At 46.7% G+C, this 21,656-nt stretch overlaps 2 protein-coding genes across 2 annotated transcripts in view; one reads left to right on the top strand and one right to left on the bottom strand.

Moving 5' to 3' along the window:
- LOC135368174 (LIM/homeobox protein Awh-like) overlaps window positions 1-9,376 on the top strand; it is an 81,494-nt gene extending 72,118 nt beyond the window's left edge. The window contains exons 3-5 of the mRNA XM_064601298.1: window positions 4,391-4,608; window positions 6,259-6,498; window positions 8,969-9,376. Coding sequence (XP_064457368.1) covers window positions 4,391-4,608; window positions 6,259-6,498; window positions 8,969-9,078 — 568 coding nt within the window. The 3' untranslated portion in view covers window positions 9,079-9,376. The remainder of the gene's footprint in view (window positions 1-4,390; window positions 4,609-6,258; window positions 6,499-8,968) is intronic.
- Window positions 9,377-12,984: 3,608 nt separating this feature from the next.
- Window positions 12,985-20,473, bottom strand: LOC135369357 (F-box/LRR-repeat protein 12-like). Its single transcript, XM_064602951.1, has 5 exons — window positions 20,024-20,473; window positions 18,186-18,461; window positions 16,237-16,504; window positions 15,573-15,782; window positions 12,985-13,984 (listed from the first exon to the last, which is right to left on the bottom strand). Exons 1-5 carry the CDS (start codon window positions 20,197-20,199, stop codon window positions 13,748-13,750), a joined length of 1,167 nt encoding a protein of 388 aa, XP_064459021.1. The 5' UTR covers window positions 20,200-20,473; the 3' UTR covers window positions 12,985-13,747.
- Window positions 20,474-21,656: the final 1,183 nt, after the last annotated feature.

Genomic DNA, 21,656 nt, shown 5'->3' with positions numbered 1-21,656 from the left:
GCCTTTTTTGTGACACTTATGCTGTTCATAATTGTCACAGAAAAGGCGTACGCCTACCGTTTTCAACAAATCAGGGCAGATAACGATATCATTCGAGATTATGGTTGGCTAGGAGCGTGCTATGCGGTGAAGTTCATTTTTAAGAGTGTAGGATGACATGATATGATGATGATGCCTTTTTAGTACAATTAAGAAAGATGCATAAAAAGATTCCAACAAAGGCGTACGCACAGCTCCCTCCTCAAACTAGGAAGCGACCAATTGGTTGGCCACCTTGGTCACCGCATGGCACGCAGCTATCATCCCGAGTGACATCGTTCTCGCCCCTGATTTGTTGAAAACGGAAGGCGCACGCCTCTTTTGTACCAATTACGTATTGCGTAACTGATACAAAAAAAAAAAAGGCGTACGCCCCCCGTTTTCAACAAATCAGGAGACAGAACGATATCATTCGGGATTATGGTTTGGTTATGAACGTGCTATGCAGTGAAGTTCGTTTTTAAGAGCCCGGTGCCGGCTGTGCTGCCTGGTTTTTTTTCTCGGACGCTTTCAGACATATGTCGGCGCCGTTTCCTTAGAAGTCGGCCCAGGTCGCACATTTCGTCAGGGCGTCAGTCGTGACGTTGCCCATCTGTGTGAGGCCGACAACGGCGAGCCCTTTCACCATCACCACCACCACCACCACCGACATGATTTTTAAGGGTGTATGCATGCCTTTCTGCACCGCTTCCGGTTTGGTGCCAAAACGACATCCGGTTTCAGAGCAAACACGCTCTGCGCGAACCAGTGTGCCGATTGGTACAGTTATCGCTTCTGATTTGAGGAGAGAGAGAGAGGATGGAGTATACGCCTTTTCGTGGCAATTCAAATTGACACAAAAAGGCGTACGCCTCCCGTTTTCAACAAATCAGTAAAGCGAAATATATAATTCTGCATGTCGGCTGGTTACGAGCGTCCTTATATGGTCGCGGAAGAACCGGAAGTCTTCGTGGCACGGGAAATTGTGGCGGGGGTTTGTTTATGTTTACCGGAGAACGTCATCTATATAGATGGCATTCAGATCATCATATAGATGGACAGGTATTTTGCCCGTCCACTGCCAGGTACAGCTCCCGTCAACCTTAATAGTAACACTGGAAAAAAATGTGGTTTCGTTCCCGAGCGCGATTACAGCGACCCTTGGGGACATGAGGAAATCTTAATTGAACAAAATTATTCTGTTTATTCCCAAGGGGGACTGTTATCGCGCTGGGAAATGAGAATTTTTTTTTCAGTGTTAGTATTAAGGTTGACCGTAGCTGTACTTTGCCCATCACTGTTCACTAAAAGGAACTTCACCGCATAGCACGCTCTTAGCCAAACGTAATCTCGAATGATGTCGTTATCCGCCCTAATTTTTTGAAAACGGAAGACGTGCGCCTTTTTTTGTGACACTTACGCTCTTCATAATCGCCACAAAAAAAAGGCGTACGCCTCCTGTTTTCAACAAATCAAGTCATATATACAGGGTGTCTCTTGTAACGTGTCAATAAATTTTACTTAAAGAGAGCAATAGAAGAAAAAAAACGACCGCTACTTTTCTGCTACTTGAGTTACAAACAGGTGATACTTTTGATGTATCACTTGTTTCTATCTCAAGTATAGCAGAAAAGTAGCGGTCGTTTTTCTTTAATTGTCCCCTTCCAATAAAATTTATTGACACGTTACGTGAGACACCCTGTATAACGATACCATTCGAGATGATGGTTGGTTAGGAGCGTGCCATGAGGTGAAGTTCATTTTTCACGACGTTCAAGTCGTCGTTTCAAGTTCACGTCGAGACTGGGAGGTACCCGGGTTCGAATCCCGGTGCCGGCTGTGCTGTCTGGGGTTTTTCCTGGGTTTTCCTCAGACGCTTTCAGACATATGTCGGCACAGTTCCCCTAGAAGTCGGCCCAGGACGCACATTTCCCCAGGGCGTCAGTCGTGACGTTGCCCACATACGTGAGGCCGACAACGGCAAGCCCTTTCAACATCACCACCACTACCACCTCATTTTTAAGGGTGTTTGTTAAGCTTACTGTTCCGTCGTTTCACATATGACAGCAGAACGCAGATTTCACGCTGCTTCCACGGTGTATAAACGCAGCACGCCTATGCTCTGCAGACAAGCAGCCTGTGTCATCAGTGTATAGTGCAACGGAGGGGGGGGGGCTACGAGCGATGCATATAGCTGGAAGCGGTTCGTTAGTGAAAGCCCGCCTAGATCAATGTCTCTGTTTGTTCGCCGCTTGTTATTTGGAACTGGCATCGGTCAAAACTGCAGCTCGGGGGCCTCCGGGGAAACAGCCCACAGTTCCGCCCTGTTTGCTCTGCATTCCAATTCCTCTTCTTCATCGACTTTCTCTTCGTGTCTTTGCACCCTCGTTGCGCCCAATCTTATTTCTCTTTTATTGCCCGCTTTCGCTGATGGTCCGTTTACTGTTGTGTTTCGTTTCGTCCGTGACGGCCCATAATCTCTTCTCCCGCTTTCCACAAGTGATTTCACCCGATTCTCGGTGTGTATAAACGTCGAGCAACGCGTATCAAAGGGCTACAGAAGGGTTTCCGGTTCGATAAATTTGCTTTATCAATTGAAATTTATTTGTGTGAACAAGTACGTGCATATACATAAGTCGAGTCAATAGTACAAGGTATTGACTCGATCAATAGTACAATCATACAATCGAGTCAATAGTACAAGGTAGTAAAGCTATGGCCGACAGTGTTTTTTTTTTCTTTTCTCTTTCTCTTTTCTTCTTTTTTTGCTATCAGTTTAGAAGTGCTGCGCGGGCGAACTTTCCCTAATATCCGCATAACGTATACGCGCGACATCCTCGCCTGCGAATAGAAATGTGACGTTTTCAAAGTCCGCTGATGAAATAAATGCGGAAGAAACCTCCGTAAGTGAGCTTTAGTGGAGCACGCAGCGAATAAAAAATTGCGTATTAGTGTACAATCACTTCTATCACTGTTCCTTTAACTGCTGAGCGTTATTGGACAACTGGGGTTATGATACAACGTTCCTGAGAAAGCATGCATGCTAAAAAGTAAAAACGGTTGTACGAAACCTTCTTGTCATGTTTTCTTTTTCTTTTTTCTTCAAATGCAATTAACCGAGGATGCGGTCGCGAATCTTGTTGGGTGGATCAATTAGTGATGAGAAAAGGTATGCCTGCAACCAAACGCCAGGTAAAAGCCAACGAGGGCGCCACCCTCGACCTCAAAAAAGTGCCTGAATACTAGCTCCCTCTGTACAGGGCGAAGACAACCGCGTCGTCTGCTACGAATTTCTGCCATCTAGAAGCCCACCATCTGATCGCCAGGCGCTGACATAGGGGTAGCTATACACTTAGCTACACACTACACTTTCGAATTGACTAAATAAATAGCAGATGAGCTTGGAAAAAGTCGATGAAATCCGAACATCGCATTCACGCACGGTGAGCGCGGGCTTCAAAATGGCGTCTTTGCCGCGTTCGCTTACTCTACGCGGACGAAGTGTCCAGGCACACCAGGCCGCAGATGCGACTGCACTCTAAACACAGAACTTCACCAATGGCGTGCCGAGAACGGGAGCAGGGGGAGGGGGAGGGGGGCGTGAGCCCGCCATAGAACTCCTCCGTCACGTGTCGAAATAGACCTCTCCCTGTTTGTAAACGAATGACGTCATAGTGTTCGACAGCGCCAACAATTTGGTAGAGTTGAACTACGCTCGAAGCTAGGGGCGAACAAGGTCGCACCCGAAAGCCACGGTGTTGAGGGGATAACGATGGTCTCTGAAAGGGACGCGACCTTCGGTCCTAGTTTTCTTTCAATAGGAGGCAGCGAACAAGTGACCATTCGTGGAATCCAGCCCTCACCTTCCGATTAGTTTCGGTTTCAGTCTGCCTACCAACGTCATGATGACGTTTCTCGGGTAGAGATCTATTGCGTGTTTCTATTGACTGCATTCTTTGGTGCTTCCTTGGGAACTCTTTGTCATCCCCTGGAAAAAATTCTAAGAGCACCCATGGTTAACCGTGATGTGATGATAGCAGTCCTGGGTAATGACTGAGCCACGAATATCTTGTAACTAACTACGCCTTTTCGTGAGACTATCTGTAATCTAGCTGTAACTGCGCAACTTATTTACCACAGTCAGTATGCTGAGAGTGATATATTTTTGCCTCCTGATTGTTGAAAACGCCGGGAGGCGAATGCCTCTTCTGCAACACTTTTGCATGCAACGGGAAGTGTTACAAAAATGGCGCACGCCCCTAGTCTCCGACAAGCCAGTTGAGACGCAACGACGCGTGTAAATTTAACAGCCAAAGCACTGGTCACCGTGAGGCGTGATGCTGCTTACACTGGAGTTTTTCCTTCCATGCAGGCAATTTGGAGCGAAGTGTGCGAAATGCAGCCGTGCTATCGGAGCCTCGGACTGGGTTCGAAGAGCACGAGACCAGGTGTACCACCTGGCCTGCTTCGCCTGCGATGCCTGCAAGAGACAACTCTCCACGGGTGAAGAGTTCGCCCTGCACGACGGACGAGTTCTCTGCAAAACCCACTACTTTGAACTCCTCGACGGTGGATCGGGGTCTAATGACGGTACGTGCAGCCTGTTATGATATTCTACACGTTCAGGGCCACTATTCAGGGGTACCATTTTGGGAAAGAACGCCGTGGTGTCCATCTGTATAGTTCTAGCCGCCATTGTGCTTTGTATATGCTAGCAGGAGTTTGTCTCTGCGCAGGGGGAGAGGGTTAAAGGAGGTAAGAACCCCTATCTGCATGTATTTAGTTACGGGTTTAAGTAGATGTAATATTGTTCTTCTACGCTTCGTAATACTATTTACCAATCTATTGTTCAATTCTTCTCCTTCATAACTTGTGCAGCGTTAATACAAAAACGCAATCTCTTTCGTATTCGGGCGAGTACACGCACCGCCGTCCAGATACCCCTATCCATCATTACGTCATCTGAAGAATTACGTCGTCACCCCGAATGGCAACGCTTTAGTCTCTGATTTGTTGAAAACGGGAGGCGTAGCCCATTTTGTAGCCGCGCATAATAGATACATAATAGGCTTCGCCTCTCGTTATCAACAAATCATGAGCGAGAACGTTGTCATTCGGGAAGATGGTTGGCTAGGAGCATGCTATGTGCTGAAGATACGCATCTATCAAAATCACCTATACAAAGGTGTCACAGACAACACGTTGAAATCGCCGTTTGGAGCCGACACAGTCGGTAGGCTCGCTTGGTACCTGTGTACTCGCAGGGCAGCAATAAGGGGGTATTCTATAAGAACAACATTAGGTTTACGAAGAAACCACGACGCTCCTCAACCTCGAGGTATTGCCCCCCTTATTTGGGAGAGGGACCTCAAATGAGGCCGCTCAATGGGCAATAGAGGAGAGAGGGAAACGAGGGCGCTGCACAGATAGCTGACCTACTTGCACAGCGTGCATTATAAAAACAGAACTTTACAGCACGCCCACAGCCAGCCAGTGTTCACATCGATGATTCGTTGTGATTTGTCGCCTGTCTGTGCAGTTGAACATGTATGTAAATTGCGCCAATATCATCCAGCGCCGGGTACTCTTCAAACAGTACTTCACCACGTAACACGATATCGCAAAGAATCATACAGTCATTGATGGGAAGCACGGTGTGTGTGTGTGGGGGGGCTTTACTCCCTGTAACGCTGCTGCACAGGGAGTATGGTCTCAAGAACGCAACCTTTCCTGGTCGAGGAGGCCGGGGTGTCAAGCGATCTCGGGCGGCCAAAATAACTCTCAAAAGCGGAGTTTTTCGGATAAATTCGGAATGCTTGAAATAGACCTCTTTCCCGAGAAATGACATCATGACGTTGGTGGGCAGACTGAAACCGAAACAAATCGGAAGGGGAGGGCTGGGTTCCACGAATGGGCACTTGTTCGCTGCCTCCTATTGAAAGAAAAGTAGGACCGAAGGGTCGCGCCCTTTTCAGGGACCATCTTAATCCCCTCAAGACCATGGCTTCCGGGCGCGACCTTGTTCGCCCCTATAGCTTCGAGCGTATAGTTCAACTCTACCACATTGGTGGCGCTGTCGAACACTATGACATCATTTGTTTACAAACAGGGAGAGGTCTATTCTACGAGCGTATGTTTCTCGGATGTTTCTTTTTTGTTTTGTTTGTTTCTTTGTCAATCCGAGAAACCTTAGAGCCCTTAGAGTTTAACGCAGCTTATGTGAGCGACCGTCTGTTACAGAAAACAGCGAGCAGGAGTGCGGCATCGGATCCAAGGCAAAAACGAAACGTGTCCGTACGACGTTCACGGAAGAGCAACTGCAAGTCCTGCAAGCAAACTTCAACCTAGACTCCAACCCCGACGGACAGGATCTCGAACGCATCGCACAAATCACGGGGCTCAGCAAGCGGGTCACGCAAGTCTGGTTCCAGAACTCACGTGCCCGCCAAAAGAAGTATTACAACAATCAAGTCAAAAAAGGTAAGCCCACGGAAACATTTCTTTTCGCAAAACTCGCGTGTATGCCCCTCTAACGGAATCACGGTGAATTTTTGCTCAAACAACAGCTTTATTTTATGATTATCATTGGACTCTGTTTGGAAGACTGTTAAAACAGAACTTCACCACATAGCACGCTCCTATAGCCGACCACCGTTCTGAATGATATCATTTTGTGTCCTGATTTGTTGAAAATGGGAGAAGGCGCCTGTCTGGGTCACGTTATGCATGTCCCAGACAGGCGTCTCCCCTAGTTTTGAACAAATCAGGGCACAGAATTATACAGGGTGTCTTTTTTTATTGCTTATACAGAATTTTTATTTTAAAAAACTACAAGAGCAAAATAGATGCCTTCTTTTTTATTTTTATTTTTAGTTGAGTTAATGGCCATGGGAACATTCTCTCGCAGAAAGCATGTAACTGCAAGCAGGGCCGGTGCTAGGGGTGTGCGGGGCCTGAGGCAAGGCACATCGCGGGGCCCTGTTTCACTCGATTAAGTGCATACTTGATATTTAAAATAAAAAAAAGTTTGAGGGCTTCGTGCGCGGGACTTAAGGCGGTCGCCTTACTCACCCCCCCCTCCCCCAATCGCCGGCCCTGACTACAAGATAACTAATTACCTAAGGTTCAGAACGGGAGATATTCTTCGTTAAAAGCCATTCCACGTTTTAAAAAAAAAGCCTTAAACGCGCACGTGCGTTAAATTATCCATCGCTGAATTTCGTTATGCAAATGAGCCGAAACAAGAACTACGCACTTTTTGAGCGCACGGAAATGAAGCGATCTTCGCCTTATCTGGGTCGGAGAGTGGTGTATCTGGCCAACAGATTAGCTCCTACACCAATCAGCTCATCCGCTCCAAAGGACCTGGCTCTCTCACGTTGACTGAGTGTCGCTCTTTCTGCGCTCGAAAAGTGCGTAGTTCTTGTTGCGGCTCATTTGCATGGCGAAATTCAGCGATGACAGCGGGGACAGACGGTCCCTTCTTCGTGACTGGGCTGCCTCCTCATCCGTCGAACAATGGCGTCGGGATGTCCCGGCCAGTACCATACTGGGAATTGTAGACCCAACATTCTCGTGTCGCTACCGACATCTCTACCGCGCGTCATTAAGTCCAACTACATCGCTTACGGCTGAATGTTGCCTTTTCGCCGTACTACTGTTACCAGATAGGGTGTCCCAGCCAGTAGTCCCTTGTGCCCGGAGTGTGGTGTGCCAGCGACCGCGGACCATGTGATCATCGCATGTGCCACTTATAGGAGGGAGCGTCACTTGTTGGCAAACGACCTTGCGCGGATTGACAGCCGACCCCTTGACCTCAGACTCATTTTGGGACCATGGGACACACGAAAGCAGATGTCCGTCTTACGACCCTTCATCAAATTCCTGCAAACTACCGGCCTGATCGAATCTCTCTAAAACCCTGTCAGCGCCGTCAGCATCATACTTATCACCATCCTCTCATTTTCCCCCAATAGCAATGGGGTAGCATTCTGCTCAATCAGCGGAAGTCATCCCCATATCATCGTCATCATGTATTTCTCTCTCTCTCTCATTTGCATAGCGAAATTCAACGAATTCAACGCACGTGCGCGTTTAAGGATGTTTTTAGACGTGGAATGGCTTTTAACGAGGAATATCTCCCGTTGTGTTATCTAGCTTTTGCGCGAAATCCTGTAATTAAAGAGTTAACTAATTAATTTTAGGTAATGAGTTGTCTTGTAGCTACATACTTTCCTCGGGAGAATGTTCGCCTGGCCATAAAACTCAACTGCAAGAACGGCATCTATTTTGCTGTGCTAGTTTTCTTTTATATATAAAAATTATGTAAGGAATAAAAAAAAAAACGCACTGTATAATGCGGAATGGTAGTTGGCTAAGGAGCGTACTACGTGGCGAAGTTCTGCTTTAGCAGTGTATACTCGAACTACTTTCTAGAAGGCGCGCCGTAATCCTGCCGTCGTGACGTAATTGGGCGATGAGCTCTTATTGGCCACTGCAAATTCGTCTGTTATGTGCACGAGCTGCAGGCGGCACGCGGTAAAGGAACGCCCTGCTCCCGACGTTTCTGCAACCCACCCCCATATATGGTTCTCTCAATCAACAAATCACTTTTTCTTCATAAATTTATTTGGCTAACACCCCGTGCCTGCGAAATAAATTGTGTGGTTCACGACTCATGAACGAAGGAAAACGTAATGTGCGCTTTCCCTCTCCCCACCCTTCGCAGGGGGCCCGACAATGCGGAGAGGCCTTGGATTGGTGACCTGAAACGACTGGTTGGACAAACCTTCTGCGAAGACCAATGACAGCGCGCTTCGTATTGTCGGCCTTCTTGAGAAGGAGATGGAGAACGCACTCTTTTTTTTTTTTCATGAGTCATTCATTTCACCAGGAGAAAATTTTGCACTTTGGTGCTCCTTTAATTGTTCCCTCTTTTACATGTTTCTAGGCAACCCTGTGACGACCGTACCTGCCGGGAATGCATGTCCCGCGTGCGGCATGATGTACTGCCTCTGCGCGCATCCAAACATAAACGTCAGTATGGGCCAGGCTGCGTGACAAGCGGAAGTGACGTCAACAGGCTGTCTTCGCCTATGGGTCATCGTGGCCAAGAGTAACAGGCTTGTGCAGGGACACTATAGGGTGGTGCGCGGAGCGTCTGTTACAGTGACTTTCTATTTATTTTACGTGGACTACCGTATATTTAGTGTAACACTATTCACAACCGGTGCAAGATGTGCGCGTGAAGTGTCCGCGCTATTACAGAACGTATGAATCTATGAACGAATGCGACTTGATGGCGCTGCCGTCGTATATGGCCCTTTGAGCTGTACAGAATAAAAATTCCATGAATTGATGCTGTACTGTTTCATTACGTAGCTTCTTCTAGCAAATGAGGTTATCCGGCTGTCGACAGTCGGGGAAAAGGTTTCAGCTGGGCGTTAGCTTCGACGCGAATGGGTCGATACCAGTGTGACCCCAGAAATCGACCTCTGGGGGGAGGGGATGGGTGGTTCCGAGCTTCCAAGAAGGGGTGTATATGTATATAAATGCTATAAAGCCACGTTTTGTCAGTTCGTGTTTTCTTACGACTTACGAGTCCTTATCAGTGACTCCAACAATTGCGTTTTCATTGTCTCATCTACAGGGTGTTCCATGATAAAGTATTCTAACTGGCGACGTACAGCTTCGTCCAAACTTAACTTGAACACGGCGCCGGCCTGCGGAGCACTGCTGCGGAGCAAGAGGGGGACACCCTAGCGGCTCTAACTGGAATTATCGGGAGAGAGCGTTGAGGGCTGTACCACGTGGCTTTACTACTCGCATCACGGGGGTGCCCGTATGAGAACTCGTGCTCCGCTTCGAATGGGCAATGATAGGAGACGCAAAGCTTCAGCTTGTTTGTAGTGATTACGTGACCTTGTGCCACCTGATATCGCTGTGAAGCAACATCAGTTGTCTCTTTGCTATTAACTGCGCGCGAGAAGCTTTGTGCGTTCAAGCGCTACAAGATAATTTCACTCGCATAACGAACCCCAGTTATTCTTGAGGCAGCATGGAAGTAGTAATGGAGAGTGAATACGTGAATAATGCGAGCGAGTATAAGCACATTGTGATGTCGCATGGAAAATTCAATTCTTACGACGTTCTACAAGGCTTTCTTTATCATAAATTATTTCGGCGTAAGCTGCTCATCCTCGTTGTTGTTGTTTGAAGAAATAAAGGGAAGAAAAATAAAGGGTAGCACTCATAAGAGCGCCGGCTACTCCACATTATTTAGTTAACACGTTTAACTTCTTCGCTAGCACACTGTGACACACGGGGAATCCCCGTGAGAATGGAACAAAGCTTGTCAACTGGCTGGCCATCGCGAACATATATGATACAACGTGGCGCGGAATGCGGTGCTTTAAGCGACAATCTTTTCCAGCATAATGCATTTACGTGTATTACTATTCCATTGCTTTCATTCTATTGCTTAATTCCAATCAATGTGACCCCGCTACAGCAATATGACGCACACCAATGATATGCTTGCGAACGGCGCGGGCAATCACTATCAGATGGCGAAGATTTCAATCGCCCGCAGCAATCTCCAGAACAGACTGGAACGATGTGCAGATAACAAATATTCACGTAAAAGTCAGCGCCCGTTCGAAGCGGAGCACCAGTTCTCAGACCGGCACCCCTGTGATGCGAGTAGGACAGCGCTCAACGCTCTCTCCCCGATAATTCTAGTTGGGTGTCGTCCCTCTTGCTCCGCAGGCCGGCGCCGTGTTAAAGTCAAGTTTGGACGAAGCTGTACTCGCCGGAGGATTGTTGGATTTTCGGCCGCCATTTGGGTTGTGCAGTGACGTCATGTTTGGTCACGTGACATTGGAAAACATATTGCAGTCTGAAGTCACAGCAGGAGGGCATCCCATGAGTTGTTGCGGTATGCGTGCAATTACGAGAGAAAATTGTAAAAACATACGCTGCTGCCTCATTCGGCCCGAAGAAAGACGCCTCTGAAGCATCCCAATGTTTTCCCATGTCACGTGGCTCCAAGGCGCGCAAAGGCTGCGCGTGACGTCACGTGCACAAGCCTCTATGAGGCTACGGATAACCACGGATAACCACAGACCCCACAGTATCGCAACAAAAATAGTCTAAGGGCCAGTTCTCACTTGGCGACGCCCGACGCGGCGTCGTGAGCGAGCGGCGGAAGTAGATGCGCATTTCCGCCGCCCCGTCAGCGCGCACGATTTTCATGTTCCCACTGTGGTGACTTCTTTGGACATTACCTTCTGTTTATTTAGTAACTCAATAAAGCATTACAATTACGCGGATTACATGGATTTTCTTCGTAGCACGTTTCTGTAGCATGGCCGCCTCCGCCATGTTCTTTTTCTCCTCTCCCTCTTTTTTAGACGCCCTGTTGCCAGACCGCCTCTTTCAGTTGCGCGCCGATTACAGTACTTCACTACACCCACTAGAGTCACTGAGTAGCTGACTAAATAGTGACTCTAAACACTAAACACTATAGTGACACTAAATGTGACTCTAGTTCCCACCACAGTGGCATTCCGTCGTCCAAAGCAGACGAAAAATCAGGAGGCGTGGCCTTTCTGTGTCACCTTATTGGTCGACAGCTGTCGTTCTCGGCAGCTCTCGCCGACGTCGTGAAAGAAGTTCGGCATGGCAGTTTTTTTTGTTTTGGCTCGACGTCTCTCCTCTCCTGACTCCGGAAATGCGCGTCTATTTCCGCCGCCCGCTCACGACGCCGCGTCGGGCGTCGCCAAGTGAGAATTGGCCCTAAACAATTAGTAAAAATGGCGGTAATTGCCGAAAGTTCAACAATCCTCCGGCGAGTACGTCGCCAGTTAGAATCTTTTATCACCTTAGGCGTGTATAACACCAATAACCATGTCAGTTTTCGTGGGTAGTAATGACCTTATTAGTTTCCTTTATGGCTAATCATCAATCCTTAACAGTAACCAGAATCAGATGGTGAGTCCCTCTCAACCAGTCAGTCTTAATCTGCATTAACCTCAGCATTTCGCCTGTTATCAGTCACTACCACTATAAGTAAACTAGCTCTCATCACGTATTATCACCCACTGAGTACATAGCGGCTACACATGCAAAGTATCCAGCCTCCATTAGGAGTTTTTTTGTAGAGTCTCTCTGTACAAACTCCCAGCAACTGTACCTTGTATGGAATATATGGAGAGGACATTACTGAAATATATGGACTGATATATCAGCCCATATACTCAATGACGTACATTTAAAGTGCTTAGAAAACACAGTGGATGAATTTGGAAGGCACCCAGATTAAACTGAATAGCACCTTGATGAAATTAAGCCAGCGTGCAGATTAATTTAAATGGCACTTTACTTAAAATGGGCAGAAAGACTTTGTCACAAGTACATACAAGGTAATGTACGTTAATATTTACTTTGAGATACAGCAGGTGCTAAAGTATTTTTATTCAGTTACTTAACAACCCTGCTACTAAGAGAGCTGCCAGAGTCTTGACGACGCCACCTACCCTTGAATTTGAAAACTATTAAAGTCCTGCACAATGCTGAAGTTCGTGGTGCATCAGGCTCTTTGTCGACTGCCATTTTCTTACCTTTGCCTGAGCATTGGTGAGGATTCAAGTATCGTATCTGTCCTAACTGTGTTGAATCAGCTGCTGAAATTTAATTTACAGCATAAAGCTCTAAAACTCTAGGCTGCTACTATCAGAGTAACATGCATTCCTCATGCTGTGGAAAGTACAATGTTAACTACTATAGAGTAAAGTGGCCGAGGTGTGGTTGTAGAATGCACTGAGGTCATCACAAGCACTGCCACAAAGCCCTCTAAGAGTAACGCAAAGGTTAGAAAAATAACGATGGCTCAGAATCAAGAGCGATTTCAAACGAACACAATTTCTTCCACAGGACAAGCTATGACATGATAACAATGATGATGATGGTACATGTGACAAATTTTGTAAAGTGGAAAGAGCACTTTATTAGGTGAGGCAAAAAAAAAAAAGCGTGGAAAGCAAGCCATTTTGGACAACTTGCAACTTCATAGTTTCACACCAGTGTTGAAATGCGATATACAAAATGACACTTTGTACAACAGTCCATTATATGCATGAGAAGACATGAGAAGAAAGCAGCGTGGTCAAACAAGTCAGTCGTCTTGATTCTTGCAATACTCGTCGTCATAAGATACCTGTTCACAACAGAATAACTAGAGATCCGAAAGAGAGCTGTTAGACAGCAAGTGCTTGTTATCGACGCAACTGAACATAATTAGGGCCTGACTTTTTAGGGTTAAACCCGTATCCGCCCGATATTTACCCCCCGAACGAAATCTGTAAAATTCGGGTTTAACCCGAATCTACCCGAAAACATCCGGGTCGCGTGGCACACTCATAAGCGTGCATTAAAATAAAGTTTGATAACATTGCTAAACATTAGTTCCACGTTAAGACAAATTTTTATTAAACAAAAAAAATCACCCGAATACACCCGAATTCCTGACGACAGAATATGCCGTAACGGGATTTAACCCGAATACACCCGAATTTTCAAATGAAAAATATCACCCGATATTTACCCCCCGAATTTGGCCAAAAATAAAACCCGAAAAAGTCAGGCCCTAAACATAATGTGGAAGCAAACTGCAGCCAATGTTGCTTTTGTCCACAACGAACAAAGGATCACGTAACGATTAAAGAATCCATCAAGTCGCGTTCTTTTGGGACTCGTGGCCATACTGTAGCTCGTAGTGGCCACACCCTTCGTGGCGGAACACGGCGGACACCAGTCCCACGCACTCACCAAGTTGCACAGACACCCCCGGCAGGCGTTCGTGCAACTGGGCCACCCCTTGATCAGACACCCCCTGCTCGGAGTCCAGCATGACCAGTCGGAGGTTGGGGGCAGCACGTGACAGCGTCAGCAGGCCGATGTCGGTTACCTGGATGGGAGAAGAAATGCCGAGCTTCATTCCACACCCTAAAAAGTAGGGATGCGCCAACCGAAAATCCTCGAATCCACGAATCCTAGGCAAGGATTCGATTTTCGGGAATCCTAATCCCGGTGCCCAAAACGGCGAATCGAATCCTTCTAATCCACCGACCACGTTTGTTCGTTTCTTTTTCAAACTGGCGCCTCCGGAGTCTCCCGAAAGCCTCATTGGACAACGGGTGTTTTCTTTGTCTGTTCGTTTACACTGCTCTGGATTGAAAGAGTTCAGGCAGGAACTATTAGATCACAAGTTTAAAAGTAATATGGTGTTGTTTTCGATTGTTGCTTTAGATTTATGGAAATGGACTCGAGGATTTATGTATTTCTTGTTGTCGATGAACAAATATGTTAAGTGGGCATACTTTCTCCTGAAACTGAACTATTATTATTTTTTTAATAAAACAAACATATCATATTCTGCTTCAAAGCAATCTCCAATAGAAATTTTTTTTCTTGGCCTTTTAAACTCTTTTTTAAAGAAAGGATTCAAAAGATTCGAGATTTGTAAGATTTGTGGATTTGCAGAACCTTCCTTGGACTCGGATTCGAATTCGGATCCGAAATTCGAAATTGAGATTCGAAAATCGAAAAATTCGGGATTCATCCCATCTCTACTAAAAAGTAAAACCAGGACTTTTCTCCATAACACAAGCAAGACAAACCAGCACACATGACGTTACCACCATCGGTCTTGATTTGACAGGATGCTGGGGGTACGCCTTTCCGTGATCGTTGGCGTAAATGCAAAGTGTCATGGAAAGGAGTACCGTAACTTCATGGGTATAAGCCGCACCGCAGATAAGCCGCAGGACCAGTTTTTAGGAACGTTTTGAAAATTTTCGGGCAGATAAGCTGTGCAACGACTGATTTGTGTGACAAAAGAGACCATAGAGAAGGCCATACACCCTGTGGTCCATACTCCGGGGTCGGCATGGTGTACAACAAAGGAGGTCAGCTCTAGTGTTCTACCATGATCGGATTGTGCCCTCGTTGCATGTTTTTCATGGATCGACGGGTCAGTGGCCTTCGAGAAGACACGAATCACTGTCACCACTTTCGCTAAAGCTGCTTGGGGGAAGGGCACCAGGAAGACTCTAGTGGACGCATTCTTTCTGGTATTCAACGGTGGTGCGTCATGAGTGCAAGTGAACAAATCAAGAAACGTCGATACGCGAGCGCACAGGAGAGCCTGGAGAAAGCAGAAGAGGCCATCCGGAGTTACGGAGGTTACGAACGCTCCAAGCGATATTGTGCATAAATTACGCATTACCTAGTGTCACGCGATGAGTAAAGCTAGATATTTTGCGCCCTTCATAGCTTGATACCTGCTTTATGTCAAATGCAGATTCCGGTACGTGTGGTGCGGGTAGTGGCAGGGGCCATCTTTGTTTCCGCTTGGCGCGTTCCATTTAACGAATTTCTCTATTTGACGAAGCAAAGAGCCAGCATTTACGAATTCGCTACGTACAGAGGTTCGACTGTATTTTGTTTTTTTTTCAATAATACGAAAGCCCTAATACAGAGCACTAGTACTATACCTGCGTCTGCACAAGACAGAGGCATCTGAGTGAGGGCAGTCCTCCTGCTGCTCCCAAGGCAGTCAGGGAAACATCCCGAGTGGCAGTGCAACCAAGAAAAAGCTGCTCCAGCAACGGGCAATGCACTGCAAGCAGCTCTAAGGCCCCTTCGAATAGGCAGCTGCCTTCTACGTCCAGCAGCAGCAGATGGCTCAGCTTGCGTACCATGTCCTGCGGAAAAACAGTTACGAAAAATTTGCCGAAAATTTGTTACGAAAAAAATTGCCATCTGACGGAAAGGAGCTGAACCACAGTTTGTGGTTCAGCTCCTTTCCGTCAGACGGCGAAGCAGTCGAGCACGGTGTTGCAGACGACATCGAACATGTGGAACTGAATGCAGACTAGTTCTCTGCGACGCCGCTTTCGACCGTGTCGCTATCTGAGGAAAGTAGCTGGAACACAGGTATAGCCGATTAGGCAGCGGCGTTTTTTTAATTTTCACGATTTATCCGCAGAGTAACAGGCTAGGCGGCATTATGTGCATAAAATTTGGGAGCATGATACGTCCTCTAACGTCTACTTTAGCTTTCCGACACTGTTCTTATTTGTTTTATCTTCGTTACAAACCCCGAAGTTTATCTTGGCGAACCCTGTACATCCCGTCGTTTCTGCGTCAGACTCGCACCTGGAAGTAGCCTGCGGAGTCAAGAAACGGACATCCTTCCAGATAGAGTTCAGCCAGGGACGGCAGCCACGGCCAAGGTTTCAGCTCGGTGTCGGCCACGAAGAAGCACCTGCCCAAGTCCAGCACTCGAAGACGCGCTGGACCCACACCCGTGCCCTTCTGACCACCGCGGCGGCTCCCTGCCTTGAAGAAGGCCCCACGTCCCACTATGGAGCCTCGAAGTGATAGGTGCTCCAGGGTGTCTGGGAAGTCTGCCAGGCGAACGCACCTGTGATACAAGCGGGACAAGGAGTTTAAGGGAGTGACGCTCTGCAGTGCCGCAATACCAGTCATTTGTCAAACAGTACATCGGGAGCGATTTTGTGCAATATTTTTGCTCTGCGCTGCATAGGAAGAGAGTTTTCAATTCGCTGCAGTGGGCTGGGGCCCAACACCTACACTCCTTCCCGGCTTCAGGGTACGGAGCACTTTGCAAACACCACCTAAATACAGAAAGCCTGCACGCTCGTCGACGTGACGTAACAATTAAGAGTCAGCCAATCAGGATCGTGTTTTCAATGGCAGTAGCCAATCACAAACATGCTTTCAGCAGTCATGGCCATGGAGAACCACCGTCGTCTGCAAGTTGTGATAGAACATCCCCGCGTACGAAATGGGAAAACCTTGGAAATAAAGTGCAAAACGGTCTCAATCTCTCTCAAAACTGATCTTCTGCAAAGCATCTTACGCTTTTAGTCTAAATATTTAGGTCTGCAGGTTCCAGGTGAGCTGCAATCATTTGCGGCTTCTTGAATTCGCAGAACGGCGAACCGCAGTAGGGGACGAATCCTGACTCTTAATTGAAAGAGGGAGAGCAGGTTTTCTCTATCTAGGTAGTTTCGACTTTGCTCCCACTTCACACGCAGACGTCCAGCGGGATATACGGAATTCCCTGTCATGGGAAAAAATTCATTTTAACTAGAGACTGTCACGGATTTTTCAGATATGCCTCGTAACGTCCGTCACGAGTGTCAGCTGGATAGACTTGCCGGAGGGGGTCTGACGTCCCATAGGAAGTTCTTTTGGAGATGTAGCCCCCTAGCTGGAGTCTCATTGCTAGACGACGCAGCCGCGCTAGGCCCAAGATGGCGGACTCACTCGCCAGCAGTAAATACAGTATTAAATTAATTAATTAATTAATATTAATTATACAGTAAAAAAGTGCTCTGAAGAGGTCCTGCGCGTTGACTCACGGTGCGCGTTACGCGCGGAAATATTTTCCCGCAGGGCTCCTTTTCAGGTCGGTGACGTTACAAATTCTAGCCTCTTCCAGGGTGTGCTGTGGCTTTCTCCCAACCCTCTTAGGGTCAGTTCACGAAACCGGCGCACTGGACATGATACTGCTTAGGGATGCTGTTGAGCTGTCAATAATCCTGAATTCATTTCAGAACGGTAAAAGTGCTGGGGTGCAGGCGAGCCGGTAGATTGTAAAACGACAAAAAAACGGAGACAAGGAGCACAAAGGAAAACACACACAACACGTTCTCAAAGGCGTTTCAGGAGGCTCGCGTGATTGAGAAGGGACGCGAAACCGAAAGCGGAGAGGAGACTGAAGTATACTATGACACCGACTCTGTTGCATAGGAGCTTAACAGCGTTGACTGAACGTGTTTCAAATAAAGCATATATGATATGCCACTTTGGTTCATTGTGTATACCAGTGGCAGTACAGAAGTTTGTAGCACCACTGCTGTGCACGTAATGCACCGGTGCGCGTTATACATCAAACTTTTTTCAAATTCGGCTCGTTTTTAGGGGTGCGCATTATACACCCGAAAATACGGTAGGCAGATGGCGAATGCGATGGCCATGACCGATACTGTGTCTTTCCCTAACCTAACTAGTCCAGAACCGATGTTCTAGCTATATGGTTTAGCGCAACATTCAAGGATGCAAAAAAAGAAACACACTTGTCCCGAGATGACGAACGGAAACTGAAGTTGTGGATGTGGAGACCCCGAAGATTGGGACATCTGCGCTGAATGCGTAACAGGGCGCCAGGTGAAACACTGCAGGCCCACAGGCAATGGTGGTCCCCGAAGACCCTTAGCTCCTCCACTGCAGGAGGCATGGCTCGCATACGCAGCAGGAGTTTCAGCTGCTTTGGTGTCAGCTCCACGTGAGACAGGTCCACCCGACGGTGCAGGGTGCGATCACGTGACAGCGCGTACCACTTGCGACACACCCTAGATATCGAGATGAGAAAAGAAAGGGAACATGTTTGGTGCAGCTAAGTTGACAACACGGCAACAGCCAGCAAGTGATATCTACGGTGGGCGAAGAGAACACAATTACTAGAAAGGAAGCAACATGGGATACACATAGGGAGTGACTTTTTCGGGTTAAATGCCCCTCTCAGATTCGGGGTAAAAAATCGGGCACCGTTTTTAAATCTGTAATTCGGGGCATAGGGCAATAATTGTGCCTTCGTGTGTTACTGGGTGGTATTGGTTGGAGGTCAATTTGGGGGGCGGGAACTGGGCGGGACCGGGTTTAACAAAAGCAATTGGTTTTATCACTATTTTTAGCACTATTTTTATCATTCCCTAGCTATAATAGGGTTCCGCATTTTCGGTTTTCATTTTTGGGTGGACTGGGCGGTAGGTTTTTACCCGAGGGAAAATTTACCCGGTGTATCATTACCTGTGTTTTTCGATTAAAACCGAAAACGCGGAACCCTAGTTATACAAGAACGATGAAGTGTACCTACTAGTGATAAGGGTACTTCAAGTACCCTTCAAGTGAAAGCAAGGCAGGTTAAGTTCCTGAAATCTCAAACTGGACCTATTGAGTATTAAGAAAATTAAAGGTGCTACTTGTGTGGACTTTATTGTGTTCGTTTAACTATGTCATAAAGTTATGTTTTAAGCAATTCAAATGGTTAATTAGAAGATTAACTAGCTTGACTTGTATTTTTTATTTGATAACATGACAACGTTGTCCTGCAAATGAGTGTACAGTAGAACCTCTTTATAGTAACTCCTCTTGTAGTAAAACTCTGCTTATAGTAAACGAGAACTGCGGTCCCGATAGAATCCCGTACATTCAATGGCACACCTGATATAATGAAACTCCTGATCTAGTAAAATTTCATCATGGTCCCAGAGAGTTTACTACAAGGGGGTTCTACTGTATCCTAGAGATGACGCTTTGACGGCGGCACAATTTCATAGCGTGACATGAACACCGTTCTTTCTAGATACATCACTGCACACAGAGAGAGGAATGCACAGTTTATGTACCACAGCGTTCTCCTTTGAAATTTCTCTTCATACTCACATTTCACGTTCTGGTGTTTGTATAAGTAAACAGTAAGCTTTTGTGTGACAGCTGTCCACGAATCTGTTCTACAGAGCTCAGCTTGCACTTGTAGGTAGCAGTTTGTTAGTTCATAGTAGTTATACCTGTGCAGAGCTCCCTGTGACTTTCTTGCAGCGTGTGCCCAAACCTCTCGAGCATATCTTTTTATCTATCTGACACTTAAGTTTCGTTCCATACCTTTCACTAAAGCAGCTTTCGTAACAAGTTACGTGATGCCGCTGAGACACCTGCTGAAGTATACAACGCGACACCTGTGTACAAACAATGCTTGTACATACTGTGTTCATATGCAGAATATGTCAGTATAGACGTAAAATTTCGAACGAGAACTGCGCGAAAAACTTGCAAAGCTTGCTGATCGAATTGGTGATCACACATCTGACCACGTGTGCCTAAGACATAAATGGGAATATTTCTTCATACTTACAAGCCAATAACGCATAATTCCAAAAAGTCGAGGTAGTTGAAAATGTCGAGCAGCACATAATCAGGCAGGTGATCAATTGTTGTTGTAAATTTGCGCTTCGAAAATCGGAGCGAGCTGACGTGGGTCAAAGCAATTTCTTTGAGAGAATCACCCCCGCAGACGACGATATTCCCCATTTCTCAAGTGTCATCATTTCTGGAATTTCCGAACGCTCCCCAGACAGTAATTTGCATTCTGTTGCCTTCTACAGAACACCTTTGCACAATCTTTTACCGCTTCATGGTTCCTTCATGAGAGCTCTTTGGGAAATTTAGTTGATTTAGTATCGGAGCTGGGAACGTCGGTTGTAACGTGTAACCGCGCGCACAGAAGCCACAAACCACACAAAATATACGCACGGAACACGGACTGGTGACACGGTGGACGGTGGCGATCACATCACAAGCCTGCTCGCGGTCTAGATTCGGTTTAGTCGATAGCGGCGCCACTGCATTTCCCCCGCCTGCGCGGCCTCGGAGCAGACGACGTTGGAAACCATGTTCGAAACATTCAAAAGGGTCGCAATACAAACATTCAGCAGTTATAATTTACCCGTACATCCCCTGCTCATTTTTCCTTTGCACTGATACATAAAACTGCAATAACGAATGCCCCCACCCTCACTCTTTTCCTTGCAACGCCCTTCCGTAGGTCTGGATAAACCATATGCAATGTTCGGAAGCTCCTTGAAATATCTAGCAACTCTAGCTCAGGCTCTATGGAAGCAGGGGATTTGGTAGCTAACCCCCTTCCCCCCCCCCCCCCCCCCGCGGTTTTGGAATAATTATTTCGGTAGCGTATTTGGGAGACGGAAGCCACTCTCCCCATGTAGTTTCCGTGGAACCCCAACGAAATATTTTTCTGGATGCTGCTGCTGTGACCACTTTCCACAAGTCTATAGTTGCACTCGTTCCTGTTATAGTTTTGCAAAACTTTCACATTTTCTTTCATTGCCACACAGCTTGCATATTTATATTAATATTGATATTTAGGGAGAGGTTGTTATATGGGACTTTACATGGGGGAGGAGGACTTCCCACGTTTTCCAGTTCCAAATGCACTACCAAAAGTACGATATCAGAAGGGTTTGAACCCACGGGCATTCCCAGGATTTTTTCCAAGGGCGAGGGGCATGCGTGCAAACCCCTCACCCCCCTACCAAATTATTTTTCTGGAGGAGTACATTGCGCTCTGTGTGGGTGTCCAGGAGGTTCCTATTACGACATTTGAGAATAGTCATTACGACATATGACTAAAGAGTGCAGCTATTTTGACAAGTGACCCTTGAGTTTAAGAAGGGGCCACGATAGAGGATGCTGTGTTCACCCAATGCCTCCAATACTGAAGAAGCCCAGCACAATGCCTTCTCTCCCTCTTTCATTCAACACAGTTGTCGCTCACTTTATGTTTAGGCGATAAATTTCAGAATGTGTTACATATTTCGATGCACATTTCATCACATATGCGTCGTTTCAATTTGGTGCTACATAATCATATGGATGGATGGATAAGCAAGATGACAGCTTGGAACTTAGGCTAGATTTTTAAAGTCGCCGCGCCGTTATCAAATCCAACAAATCTAAAAGGCAACCGA

Source organism: Ornithodoros turicata, chromosome 9 (genome assembly GCF_037126465.1).
Source record: "Ornithodoros turicata isolate Travis chromosome 9, ASM3712646v1, whole genome shotgun sequence".
Classification (NCBI taxonomy): Eukaryota; Metazoa; Arthropoda; class Arachnida; order Ixodida; family Argasidae; genus Ornithodoros; species Ornithodoros turicata.
Note: the sequence above shows the minus strand (reverse complement) of the source record. Positions and strands in the feature narration are given on the sequence as shown.

Coding starts and splice junctions, on each gene's coding strand:
- LOC135369357 (XM_064602951.1), bottom strand. CDS start 20,199: ATGGGGAATATCGTCGTCTGCGGGGGTGATTCTCTCAAAGAAATTGCT. Junction 15,783..16,236: donor ACTCCGCAGGCTACTTCCAG/GTGCGAGTCTGA, acceptor GTTTTTCCGCAG/GACATGGTACGCAAGCTGAG. Junction 13,985..15,572: donor TCTGTCTTGTGCAGACGCAG/GTATAGTACTAG, acceptor TCTCCCATCCAG/GTAACCGACATCGGCCTGCT.